This window comes from Phragmites australis, chromosome 16 (genome assembly GCF_958298935.1).
Source record: "Phragmites australis chromosome 16, lpPhrAust1.1, whole genome shotgun sequence".
NCBI classification, from domain to species: domain Eukaryota; kingdom Viridiplantae; phylum Streptophyta; class Magnoliopsida; order Poales; family Poaceae; genus Phragmites; species Phragmites australis.
The window spans coordinates 17,786,686-17,800,391 of NC_084936.1; the positions used below are offsets into that span (position 1 = coordinate 17,786,686).

General features: G+C 47.0%; 1 protein-coding gene across 1 annotated transcript; it reads right to left on the reverse strand.

The window, feature by feature from the left end:
* Positions 1-8,302: 8,302 nt before the first annotated feature.
* Positions 8,303-10,288, reverse strand: LOC133894840 (thioredoxin-like protein CITRX, chloroplastic). The gene is made up of 4 exons (XM_062335015.1): positions 9,934-10,288; positions 9,701-9,823; positions 8,747-8,827; positions 8,303-8,633 (listed from the first exon to the last, which is right to left on the reverse strand). The coding sequence occupies exons 1-4, from the start codon at positions 10,180-10,182 to the stop codon at positions 8,517-8,519; spliced, it is 570 nt and encodes a 189-aa protein (XP_062190999.1). The 5' UTR covers positions 10,183-10,288; the 3' UTR covers positions 8,303-8,516.
* Positions 10,289-13,706: the final 3,418 nt, after the last annotated feature.

The window sequence follows — 13,706 nt, forward strand, 5'->3', positions numbered from 1 at the left end:
CGCCCAAGCTGACCGAGGGCTCCACCCATTGGGTAAGTCACCGTCGCCCAACCTTGTAAACATTGTAAATTCAATATCTCAATAGGCAATCGCTATGTCAAATTCATTTTTTCTGGATTCCGTATGTTTAATCTGTCTGGTGAGGTGCTCGGTTGTGCGAGAAAAAAGTTTGCTCTCTCATTTTCCCCGCTGATAAAAGAATCCCAATCGATATGCATGTGGGCAGTTGCCGCTGACTTACGTCCGGCATGGTAGGCTGTGGTGTTCGGTGTCGTGGCAGGCTCCCGGGCACTACCGAGTTCTGGGGCGCTTTGGGTAATCCTATCGCTCGAGCTGCTCGAGTAGTCCGGAGCTCAGGCCCCCAGAGCGGGCTGTTGGTGCTCGGTCTGGTCTGTCATACCCGGGCGCCACCGAACCATAGGACCTCTGGGTTATGCCTCTGTCCGCTCTCATCCGCCGGTTTGGGTATTCAAGAGGTCTCGGGTCGAAAACGAGAGCAGTCTATAACAAGTACTGCACTAACAGAGCGCACCAGGCAAAGAAATTCTCTATTCCCTTTTAAGTCACAGGCCGACAATCAAGAGCAGCTCGACCGCGAGGGCTTCAATGCCCCGGTCTCTGGTCGGCCCCAAGGGTCCTCGGGTGGTCCTACCACTTAGGCATGAGTGGTCGAGATCACCCGACCCCGGGATCCTCATGTGCCTCTGGGCGCTCGGGCACTTCGCTGAAGGAACCAAGTCCCCGGGTACCCCGAGCTCGGAAGCACACACCCCTCCTGGATCGGTTGGCCGGAAGGCCAACAGCTGTCCGGTGAGTGGTTACATTCAGACAAGTCTGCGTTCAATAATTTTATGTTCCCGAGTCATCCTCGGGGGCTCTCGCATTTTAATCTGTTCGGCGAGATGATCTCCTCGCGCACAAAACCCTACCGTGTGTCTACTTTTTCTTGGAACGACAGAGCAGTTCGTAGAAAGGAGTACCGCGCGTACGGTAATGTCTGACCGAAGCCCTTCGTGGTGGTCGTGGTGTTCGGTCCGCTTTTAAGGACCCTGAGCACTACTGAGTCCTTGGGTGCCCTGGGTAATCCTATCGCTCGAGCTGCTCGAGTAGTCCGGAGCTCAGGCCTCAGGGGCGGGCTGTCAGTGCTCGGTCCGGTCCGTCTTAAGCCCGGGCACCACCGGACCACGGGGACTCTTGATCACATTTCTGCCCGCACGCGTCTCCCGTCTACTAACTGAGTGGTCGCGAGGTGAAAAAGTGTTCATCGGTCACGGCGTGTTCCGTGCTGGATCGATCTATCTCCCGAGCAAGGAAGTTCGTGTTTTTGTCTTTCAAACTTAGACGATGCGGACTCGCGAGAGCTCGAGGGCTGACCGCGCCAACAACAGCAACCGGGACAACTTCATTCTCGGGGATGGAAAGGTCGGGAACGGTCCGACTGAGTACTCCCCGGGGCTTCAAGGCAAAATATCAGAAGGAACATCAAGCACTAAAGAAAACTGGAGTTGCGAGCCCAAAGAAAAGCTGCTATTATATTCACAAGGCACATACAAGCATTTCTGAGGGATCACTCCCATATTTACATCCATCAAGACAACAACAAAAGAAAGAAAAACAACTACAAAAGGTCTAGTCGGCAGCAAAAGCGGCAGCTGAGTCTTCTGAGTCGTCCCCGGGGGCTGGCGGCGGCGGCACTTCCCGCCTGAAGCCGGCCGCCACTTCGGCAGCGGTACTCTGAACCACTTCCCGGGCAGCCTCTCCCTCAGCTTCAACCACTCCTTCCCGCGCCGGCTCCAGCGGGAAGTTCGGGTCTCTGCTTCGGTAGCAGGCCAGGACGTGCTCGGCCACTGCATGGGCCAAGCCGCGTCCCTCCCGGGCGGCGAGTTCTTGGACAGCCCAAGGCAGGGCGTCGAGGCGCTCGCAAACCTGCTGAAGCCCTAACACTTGTCGTGCAGGGCTGTCGTTCTTCTGGTCTTCAACGAGCCGTCCAAGACCGCCCTTCTCCACGGCCCGCCGCATCCGCCGGAGTATATCCTCCAACATGTGCTGCAGGTTGACCCACGAGACGAACGCGGTCTCGAGCTTCTCCTTGGCAGCCCGCAGCTGCGCCTCAAGTCCCTGGTCCCCGGGCGGGCCAGAAGAACCGCCAACGGCTGCGGAGCTGGCAGCCTGCTTCGTCTTGGCCACCATCTCGGACAAGGCGCGTTCACGGGCGGTTAATTCCGCCTCGTGCTTCGCGTTCTCCTCCGCCCTAGTAGCAGCGGCCGCTACCGCCGCAGCAGCCTCGCCCTCTCGACAACTCAGCTCGCCCTCTCGATGACTCAGCTCGCCCTCCCGCCGGGCCAGCGCGTCCTCCTGTTGGGTCATCGAATCCTCCCGGGCACCAAGATCTGCCGCTGACATCTCATTGTCCACCTCCCGAAGGGAGATGTCCTCCTCCCAGTGGCGGATGTCTTCTCTGATCTTCCGGAGGTCATCTTCCCAATGTTGGAGGTCGGCGCGCATCTGCTCGGCCTCACCCTCCCGGCGGGTCAGCTCGGCCCGCAGCTCCTCCGCCGCCTTCTCGCGAGCTGCGACCGCCGCCTCCTTCTCCTGTGCCTGCCCCATCCTGGCAAGGGCCTCGGCAGCCTGCTGCCTCGACGCCTCAGCCAGGCGGGCGGCGTCTTCTCGTTCCCGCGCGGCTTCCGCCCGCGCGGCCTTCAAAATTTCTTGCTCCCGCGCGACCTCCGCGCGGGTGTCTTCCAGGAGCTTCTGTTCCCGCCCGGCCACCGCGCGGGCCTCCTCTTGGGCGCCCGCAAGTTGCGCCCTCTCCGAAGCCAGGCGGGCGCGCTCGGCTTCGAGCTGCTCCTCCTTTACGCCCACTGCCGCGCCCAGCCGCCCGACCGCCACCTGGACGCCTTCGATCGCGACCGCCTCTCGAAAGCCTGCCATGTGGCGTCCATGCCAGCCTCGGCCTCGGCCGCGACGAAGGGCCCATCCGCAGTCTTTGTGCCATCGCCTACCAATGGGCCCGGGGGCTACTGTCGGTGTATCAGGAACCAGGGGTCCCAGAGTCCCGAGACCAGGCCGGCTGTCCGCCACGTGTCACCATCCCGCGAGGTCCCCCCTGCAGGATGAGGAAAATCTAAGTTCCGGGAGAAGGTGCTCGGGGCCACAGCCTCTGGTTCCCGAGCACCCCAGTTCCCCGATGACCCACAGAGTCCAAGTACCGGGAAGAAAGTACTCGGAAGAGTTCCCACTCACCCCCGAGTACCATAGTCCCCCGATGGTTCGAACAGCCAAGTGCTCGGGAGAGAGTGCTCGGGGCTGCACGTGGCAGCCCCCGAGGACTCGGTTCCCCGAAGGTCCTACCCATGTGCTCGGGAGAGAGTGCTCGAGGCTGCACGTGGCAGCCCCCGAGAACTCGGTTCCCCGAAGGTCCTGCTCAAGTGCTCGGGAGAGAGTGCTCAGGGCTGCACGTGGCAGCCCCTGAGGACTCGGTTCCCCGAAGGTTCTGCCCAAGTGCTCAGGAGAGAGTGCTCGGGGCTGCACGTGGCAGTCCCCGAGGACTCGGTTCCCCGAAGGGTCCTACAGGAGTGCTCGGGAGAGAGTGCTCGGGGCTGCACGTGGCAGCCCCCTAGCACTTGGTTCCCCGAAGGTTCGCGCAAGATCGCCCGACGACCCGAAGGGTCCTGTCGGCGGAGTGTCAGCCAGTCAAAGGTCCAATCCCGCATTTAATAGGCATGCGCGGCCTGACATCCTGACATCCTGACATTCTCAGCTGCCCACGCCCTAGTGTCAGTCCCTGCCATGCTTTGGCAGGGGGGCATGGGTCCATTAATTGCACGGGTCCCGTCCCGTATCATCCGGGTACCTCGGGATAACGTTGCCAGGTTCGAAGCGTTCCGCCTGCCACCCTGCCCTGACAGAAGAACAAGACAGGGTGGGCGCGCCGGGTGCCTCTGTGGCCGCCCGGTGGGCCCTCTCAATGGCGCCGAAGGACGTCCACAGTGGCGGGTGGTCGGATGCGCGCCGCATTTTTCCACCGCCCCTGTCACTTCACCGAGACGGAATGGTGACGCCTTTCTCCGTGGTGCCTTGGCACTAGCGCCCCCTCTTTCCCATTTAGGATAAGTCGAGGTCGGCGTGTGTATAAAAGGAAAGGATGGAGAACACATGAAGGCAGTTTGACTAAGTACTGAGTACAAAACTAAGTCCAGTCCCAAGCCAAAAAGGGATGATCAGAAGCCCAGATCAAGAGACGAAGAACATCACGAACAAGCTCGAGCAGAGCTAGAACACGGGAGCCTCAAGCTCTCTGTAGACAATACACCCTTGTAACCAGACACATCCTTGAAGAATTCCCTTCAAGGAAAGATATTGCACTCACACAGGAGTAGGGTGTTACGCCCCCGTGCGGCCCGAACCTGTCTAAACCCCGGTGCATCTATCTCTTTTTTGCACTAGGTCGATCATCCCCCACCACCAGCCGTTGTATTTATTTCCGTTTCCATTTATTTCCCCGACGAGCTCGTTCAGGATCATCCCCCCGGCCGAATCTTTAAAAAGGGGTCTCTCGGGATCCCTGCGACAGGAGTTCATCCTCCGACAGTATCTCTTGCGGGTATTAAATTGATATCCGTTGAAATTTTTATTGGTAGCCTTTTGAAATCTCATTTGGTACATCTTTAAACCCCTTTGTTCTATTGTATAGCATGATCTTCTCACATAGTTCACAATTAGATAAGTGCATTTGAGTTCACTCAAATTATTAGAAATACACATATCATGAGGAGTTTACACTATACATGGTCATGTACTACCTTTCGATGATTTCCTCTTATGGGATAGAGCTAATGTGCTTTGGAGGAAAATTTCTCTTTTTTGGCGAAGTCCTCCAAATTTCTTACCGAATTGACTTCAATTGGGGGAGAATTCATTTCGCTGATTCTATTTTGGCATTGATGTCATTTGGGGGAGAATTTGTACTGGTTGTTATATTTTGTAAGATGTCTTTGCTTATGGGGGAGAATAGATGTTTTGTTTGCAAAGAATATGTGCATATTCATTTTGATATATACTTTGTCATGCTTGCTTCATATGTATAAAGGAAACCCCTTCCAAAATTTGAGATAAACAATATATGCAATGATATTCAATATTCATTTACACATGCATAGATTGTGGTGGAGTTTGCTATATACATATGTTTAGTTCTACTAACATCAAAATCTTAGTGATGTTTGATACTAGTAAAACTAGTTTTTGTTAACTTCAAATATCTTTGTGATGTTTGATATTTCCAAAACATGTTTTTTTGTATATATTCGTCTTTGGATTAAATGTTTACTTAGAACTTTAAAATTTTGTCAAATATAATAATCTAGTGAGATTGTCATCAATTACCAAAATAAGGGAGACTAAAAGTGCATCTAGCCCTTATGTGTGGTTTTGATAATTAATGACAATACATACGGACTAATAATTATGTTAAGAATTGTTATTAGATTATTCCATATGAGATGCATAAATGATGAAGCATGAATTAGTTGAGAAATGCCACGAGTTCAAAGAATTGCATCATAGTCATTGAGATCTTAGTGATGCTCATAAGAAGAAGAAGAAGCTTGAAGAATGAAGGCTACGTTACTTGTGGAGATCAAGTAACTAAACGTGACATTGTCAATAGAGTTTTGTAGACTAACCCATATGCTATGTGCTTGAAAATGAGTAGAGTTAGGTTCCATATGAAGAATGACAATAAGCATGAAGGCTAAGTTACTTGTGGAGATCAAGTAACTTGAGGTATAAAGTTGTCAGTTACGTTTTATGGACTAACTCATATGCTTTGTGCTTGAGAGTGAGTTGGGGGGTTATGATCTATAAGAAGACATAAGTTGAATTGAAATTTGTGAACAACAAAGATTGGACTCAATATTTGATAAAGTGAATTCATTGAAGATGTTGGATACAAAGTTATTTTCTATGGCAAGACGGTGAAAGGCAAATGAGACTCGACTGCGATGGACCATTCGATGGTGAAGGACAAACAAATAGCTTGGCATCGAAGGACCAAGGTGGTGGTGAAGAGCGAGTGAAGGCTTTGCGCTAATACCGTGCAATGCCATGGGAAGCTATGAGTGATTCACATCAATCACATAAAAAATCAAGAAGAGATAGAGTGGAGACAATATAAAAGTTGGCAACCGTCTAAGTTTGAAAGAAGGAAGTGGTACTTGAAGGTGTTCAAAGGCTCAATTTGGTTCAAACGAGTTTTACATTTAAATTTGAGTATAGGTATACCACACTATTAAGAGGGATGCAACGTAGAGATAATTGTCGTGTCTTAGTGCTCAAGAGTTTCTAACCAACCCAAAGTGAGAGTTCACTTTAGGAGTCTGATGCGGAAAGTATGGAAGTGTCCGAATCATGTTTCAGAGTGTTACTAGTTTTGATCCAATGTTTTTGAGATCATGAATTCAGTTGGGAGGTGTAGCCCTCTGAATAAGCTTTCTGTAGAGTTCAAAATCATCAAAATCGGACATCGGGATCAAACATTATCGCTTCTTTCAGATGGTCTGCTGTGTTAAACTCAGAAGTTCCGAGTTAACTCGGAAGTTTCGAATTAAATCCAAGTTAGGGTTCTCGGTTTTAGTTTGAAGTTTCTATTTGGAAGTTTTGGGTTGAACCCGGAAGTTCCAGATTCTATGGTTAGTTCGGAGGTTCCAGACTTGATCCGGATAGGGTCTTGGGTTGGTCTAACTTGAGCAATCCGAAAGTTCTAGGTTGAGCCAGAAAACTCTCTAACGGCTAGTTTTTGGGGTTGAGTATAAATACCCCCTCACCTCTTTTGAAGGGGTTGCTGCTTGGGCACGAATGAGAAAACTTTCTAGAGCCAAAAGAACTCCCTCCCACTCTAATCTAGTGTGAGATTTGAGGAAAAAAAGCGAGTTGAGTTGATAGATTGGAAGTTTGAGTGTAGGTGAGCTAAACTCTATTTTTAAGCACTTGAGTTCATCGACAAGAAGTTCATCGTTACGTTTGTTATTCTTGGAGCTTGGAGCTCCTAGGTGGCTAGGTGTTGCATGGAGAGCACCCAAGGTTGTGGTGTGCTATAGGAAGTTTGTTAAGGATTTGATTTTGCCTCTGGAAGGAAAGAAATCAAAAGTGGAAACCCAAGCTTAAGTGTGACCGATTTTGGCGAGGAAAAGGGTTGAGAGAAACCCGGCTCAAATGTGATCAAGCCCCTTAATGGAGACGTAGGAACTTGTAAGGGATGTGTCTAAACTTCGGAAAACAAATCTTATGTCTGATCTCTTGTTTTCTTGTTCTTGAGTTTTTGCTTTCTAGTTGTGCATATTTGCTTGATTTACTTGTTCGTGTAAAATTGTTTATAGATTCTTCGTAGATTTACTTGGGATCATCATTTGAAGCACACGACTTCATTTGGTTTGAGCTAGAACTCATTAGGCGTACTTTAATTTCAGTTTCAAGCCCTTTCTTTGTGTGAACCTGGAACTTCCGATGAATAGTAATTTCGGAACTTCTTGATAAACAGTAATTTCAGAACTTTCGAATAGAGTTTTCTTTCATATCTTTTTGCTAGATTTTAATAATCTTTGTTACTTTAGGGTTGTAACATTCACAACTATTTAGGTGATTATGCACTAGTTGAGCTTAGTATATTTATAATTTTTACTTGTGAAAAATCTGTTAGTTTATTTTCTAATGCAAGTTTAGATCAACAGTTAAAAAGGAACAAATTTTCGTAAAAATATCTATTCACCCTTATTAGGCGATATTATTATCCTTTCAGTTTGGGAACGAAAGATTTGACACTGACGAGCCCATTTAACCCAGCTACTGAGTCATCAAGGCCGATGTCGCGCCAGTGAAACACTACCAACAAGGCAGGCCGAGTTATCACCACGTAGAACAAAATCACTATTAAAACCAGTTAAGGAGGTAAATTACACTGATTTAAATAGTTGGAAGAAGTAAAATATCTAATTTTACGGTTTGAGAAAGACAAACAGACTAGAGTAATAATTAAGAAAGGTAATATGGATTTTTTACTTGCATTGGAATCGACTAGTCCACTTATTCCTCGTACGCATAACAGTCGGGAATGATGTCATCCTAATAAAAGGGGGTGGGGTGGGGTGGGGATGATCCTATAATGGGCCTTCATATGGATTAATTTCAGCCCAAACATGTCAGTTGTAGGACCAACTTAGTCCTTGTAAAATTTGGAGGACCAAATTAGTCCTTATAATGATCACTAACAACACAGTAAGGATTTTGGTGAGGATGAAGAAGACGATAATGCAACAACAAGAGTAACTTAGGCGTGAGTCTCAAAGTACCAATCCCAAGCTACACGCTAACATGCTAAAACTGCAGATTTTGCACACAGGAAACCCTATCATTGGAGCAATACAAAACTCGAACTCAGCACAGCAACTAGTCTAGAGCCAAAATTTCAGCAGGTACAGCAAACACAGCACGCACTATTTGCCTAGAAGCCTAGCAGACAGTCACAGCTCGTTATCGATAATGTTTCTGATCATATCAATAGGAATTAGCCCCTCCGTGCGTATGGCGTCTTTGCTTTGATCTGGACTGAAGAAATACAACGTCGGAAGTCCTCTTACCTGAATGTTTCAGCATTGGTGACTCTTTAGAAATTGAAGGAAAAGAAGAGAACACAAAGAAGACTGTGATCAATGCTTTGATGGCTCAAATGTGTGCCAGGATGTGTACCTACCTGCATGTCTCTTGCAAATTCATATTCATCATCTGTGTCCACCTTCACAAATAGGACGTTGTCCTCGTATTCAACTGCAAGCTGCAACAATATATTGCAAGAAATGCTTAAAGATACTGCAAGGTGTATTGAGAAAGGCAGAACGATTAGTTTATCTTCTCCCAAATATCCTTTCAACCCAATATGTTTATTTTCCCTGGATCATGTAATCATTGAGGATGCCAAACTGAGGCGCTCCGCAAACACCTTTTATCCTAATAATGCCCTTCCAGCTATGATGTAAGGCCATCTTCCCTATGATAGGTATCCCAATGCGAACGAACGTTCACAAAAATTTAGAGCGCATGGAAGTGCTACCAGCTCCAAGTTTCAAGATACCAGCAATAATTGAACAAAGTCCCTAGACTATGCTATATGCTTTAATAGAAGCTAGACATCCTAAATTGGTTTTAGTCAATGTTGACACCACGCTATTTCACAATATTCTTCAAAAGAATAGAAAGAAGAATCACTAATAGTCAGGTACACCAATATTTTTTGAGGAAGCAAGTCTTTCATTATATAAAAAATAATTGTCTTCATTAAGGTGAGATTCTAAACTGTCTACTCATAAAGCTTGACCACTACCAGACTACACTAGCTACCAAATGATGTCCGGCAGGTACTGCTATAGACTAAATCGTCCAATAGAGATCTTCAGGAGCTTGTACAAATTGCCTAAACCGGCTGCTCCAATAGCTCAAAGTGGCGCATTCCTTTCCATTCCATCTCCTTGCTATATCTCTGAAGGTGCCACCAATGGAATACCTCGTGCATACCATCAATCCCAAGGTTAACAGTGGAAAAACTTACCATCGGTTACAGCCTTACAGACAGGTCTTGCGTTGGCCAAAAAACAATGGAATCACACAGCAACCAACAGAATCAAAGGATGCGGAACTGGCAGGGGCGTACCATCTCTATGTCCTGAGCCATTTGAACGCAGGGCCCGCACCACGTCGCGTAGAAGTCGACGATGAGCGGCACCTTCCTCTCACCCCTCACCAGCTCCTCCACCTCCTTGGCCGTCACCTTCTTCTGCAACCACGAAAAAGAAAAGCTCCACTCAGTCAGTCAGACTCCCCAGACCGGAGGGCAGCGAGCGCAAGGTTTCCGATCGAGCCCGGAGGCAAAGCGCGATGGCGTACCACGAGGTAGTCCGGCGCGATGTATTTTCCGGAGCCCGGGACGTAGGCCGTCGTCTCGGCGGCGTTCCGTCGAACGGTTGGTGCGCGGCGGTTGCTGACGCTGGCGCCGACGCCGCTGCATCCGCGAGGGTCGTCCTTGCGCGCTGGGGCCAGCGGGACGGGTACGAGGCGAATCTGCGGGAGCGGGGCGGGTGCTCGGGGAACGGGACGTACGGCAGAGGCCGGCAGGAGGGAGGCGGCGATGGCCATGGCGAAAGCGGAGGGAGACGAATCCTATCCTGTCCGCGCGTGTAAATGGAGCGGGGGTCCGTGTAGTGTCAGAGTCAGACTAGGATGCCAACCGGGAAATTCGCAACGGCGGGTCCCCGTCTAGAGCAAAACTAGAAAGTTGGCGCGGCTTTTATGGCCCGTGTGGTCAAGCCATAATGCGAAAGTAGGAAGTGAAAATAAGAAATATAATTTAGTCATATTAATACAGAACTAGGAAATTACATGTGAATTGATCAGCTGATAGTACAAGACTTCTTTTAAGAGCAGAAAAATATATAACTATGAATTTGTATTTGCATATAGAGGGGAGGACAAGTCACTTGGAAGGCATATGGTTGGCGGGATGGTGGCCCTTAGAGATGGATAAATAGGTCGTGTTTGTTAGATATGTCCAAAGTCCGGTGCTGTAGACATGGTCTAGGCACAGCACGGCTCGAGCCGAGCTGAATTGGACCGGCATGAGATCATAGGTCGTGCTTGAACCGAGTGCGCGGCACCGCAGGCCGGCACGACACGGTCAGATTAAGTCGGGCCGACACAGGCACGGCCCAGCACAGGCTGGCACGGATGGGTACGACCCGGTCTGACACGTTTGGACCCTGATATTTGTATTTTCTATATATATTTTTAATTTTTTAGCTATTTTTTTAATCTATTTTCTATATTTTATCCCATTTTATTGATTTTCTATATATTTTTAAAATTTTGTAGGTATTCTTTATTTTTATTTTTTCGGGTTGCTCTTGGCACTGTGTCCATCGTGCTCACCAGGCCGACCGTGCTATCGAGCCGCAATCGTACCCAGACCGACCCGACACGACACAACACGATGCATGACGGATCATACTATAGACCAAGGACACGGCACACGAACCAATATGATATAACCCGTTACACTAATCAGACCTATCGAACTATGTCTAACCGGGCTATATCGGACTAGCCCGACTGGCCCATTTAGCCTTCACTGAGGGCACTAGTTGCCGCCGCTAAGAAAACCCCATCAATATGTCACGGAGAAGTACAATACGAAGAACAAGCTACTCGGAAGGTGCGTGGTTGGTGGGACGAAGTGCGAGGCGACGGTGGTACTAGTCGCTGCTGTTGAGAATACCTCATCACTATGTCAAGGAGAAGTATCTCTGAGCATATGTTTAATGCTTTTTAAAGTCAAAGTTGATTATAATTGGATCAGGAAGTACAATATGCATGAACTTTAAAAAATTTAATACAACACATGACATGTAAAAATTTCATAAATCATTAACCCTCTAATGGTGAATATTACTGAATTTTACCGAATTTTATAAATCCAATTTGAGCAGGTTGAAGGAACTCAAATTTTCGCTACAGAACATGTAGTTGTAAATAATTTCACAAAAACTACCCCAGGTGTACTGGATATAAGTGAATTTTTCAAGATTTTTGGAACCAAAATTGAACTTGTAAAATTTGAAATGAAGTTTAAAAGATGTTAACTTTGGAGAATTGTAATTTAAATTTGACTCAAGATTTTGAATTGAAACCTATTCAAATGGATTCCTGGTGAATTATAGCTTTCCCACGAAATCCTGCGCAAAATTTTGAATCAGTTTAGTGGGAGCTTTGGCGTGGAGATTAGAGTGGGATTTCATGCACTTCTGCTAATTATCCAGCGCGGCCCACTGGCATCTCTACCTCCCTCTCCCCTGTTCTGCTTCGACACTGTAATCTGTGACGAAAGTTAAATAAGGAGGAACAAATTTACTTTTTCAGCATAAAATTGGTTACATGTTCCCCATAATCTTTAGCCTTGCAGCAAACATCGACGTCATAAAATCAGCATAAAACAGGACCATACCCTGACCTCTTCATTGAAGCTGGTTGCTGCAGCAGTAGTGCAGTAGGTTATCTCCCATTGGTTCTCATTTCAGCATTTTGGATAGCTAAAACACTATGTAAGCCAGATAACCAAAGAAGGCATAGTTGTATAACCCTAAGAAGGCATGGACCAGTAATATTACATCTCACAAGTCATATTAGATTTCAATTCTCCAGAGCCAGGAGAAAACTGGAAACATGACAGTAATTTGCGCCAAAAGGCAAGAATGCAATAGAGATGAGATGACAAATTCTTTGTTGATAAGCTGGTACTCATGCAAATTGAAATCATAGCGTACCTCTGAAAAACCAAGTTAAAATATGAATTAGTTTACTTATAATAAATGATTGATATTACTATTTATTTGGTTTCATAATGTTCGGTTTGCATGAGCTTTAATGTGATTTGAATTGATTTGGGATTTTATTTGAGTATATTGATTATGAACTAATTAGAATTAGAGTTGGAGATATGTGTTTGCTTGTCTCATAGTGTGCAGGTGATGAATGCATCTTAACGGTTAACGGCGGGATGATTGGGGCCAAGGGGCAGTGCTTGGTGTCGGACGATCAAGGAGGCCAGACAGAGTCAAGGGTGATTCTATCTGAACATGTAGAGGTCAAGCAAAGCATGGAAGGCGGATGAAGATGGCGTGTTGACAAAGTCAAGCGAAGGGGATGCTGGTGCAAGTCACAAGGCGGTCCGAGGGATCGAGAGCAGGATAGACTTACCGTCATTTAAGATGTGAAGACGGAGTACACGCGTTGACATCAGAGTGCTTACTTAAGGTGTAAAAAAGTGGAAAGTTACGTTTTGAGAAGCGTGCTAGGGTTTCGCGGTTTGGCCTTAAAACCGTGGGAGGACTAGAGAAATACGTGGCACCATCACGAAGCTTGCGTCGAGGTGAAGCTAAGTCGTGAAGGCATTGTAGCCGTCCAATGAATCGAGAAGAAAATAGACCAAAATACCCTTGGTGGGAGAAATGGTTGTACTACAAAAGAGGGATATTTTAGAAAAAATTAGGAAACTTAGGGATCAAGTTTCATAGGCTTATAATAGAGGGATATGGCTATAGGAGGAGATGAATTAGCCATTTTAAGCCCTTTGTGCCATCCATATGAGAGACTCGTGGTAGGATTTTAGAAGAGAGGAAAATGAGTGCTTAGCCTATGTATTAGGCAAGAGCTTTGTGAGAATTTTTTTTAATCTGCCTAAAATAGGGCTGACCTCTGTTGTAATAAAGTTTATTTTTCTTCATGTTATTGTGCTCACCTCCTTCTACTTTCCCTCTATTGGTTCACTTGTAAGTTTGTAAGTTTTTCGGTCTCCGGATTTGATTTTCGTTTTGATTTTTGGGCTAAAATTTTAACACCTTGTGAGGTCATTCTTCTTGTTGCTAGAGATATAAAATTCGCATACACACGCTTATGTGATGGGGTCTTCAATTCTGTTGCCTCTAGACAATCAATTTGGAGAGTTTCGTTGCTCGGTGTTCATCTTATCTTGTTTCTTTGCAAGTTGTGGCCTTTCGAGTGCTAAAACACATGAATTGATCTTAAATGAAACCTATAGTTCATATACCATCCGTGGAGTCGTTGAGGCACCTATTTACCCCTTTAGTCATCAATCTCGTTCCTATAAC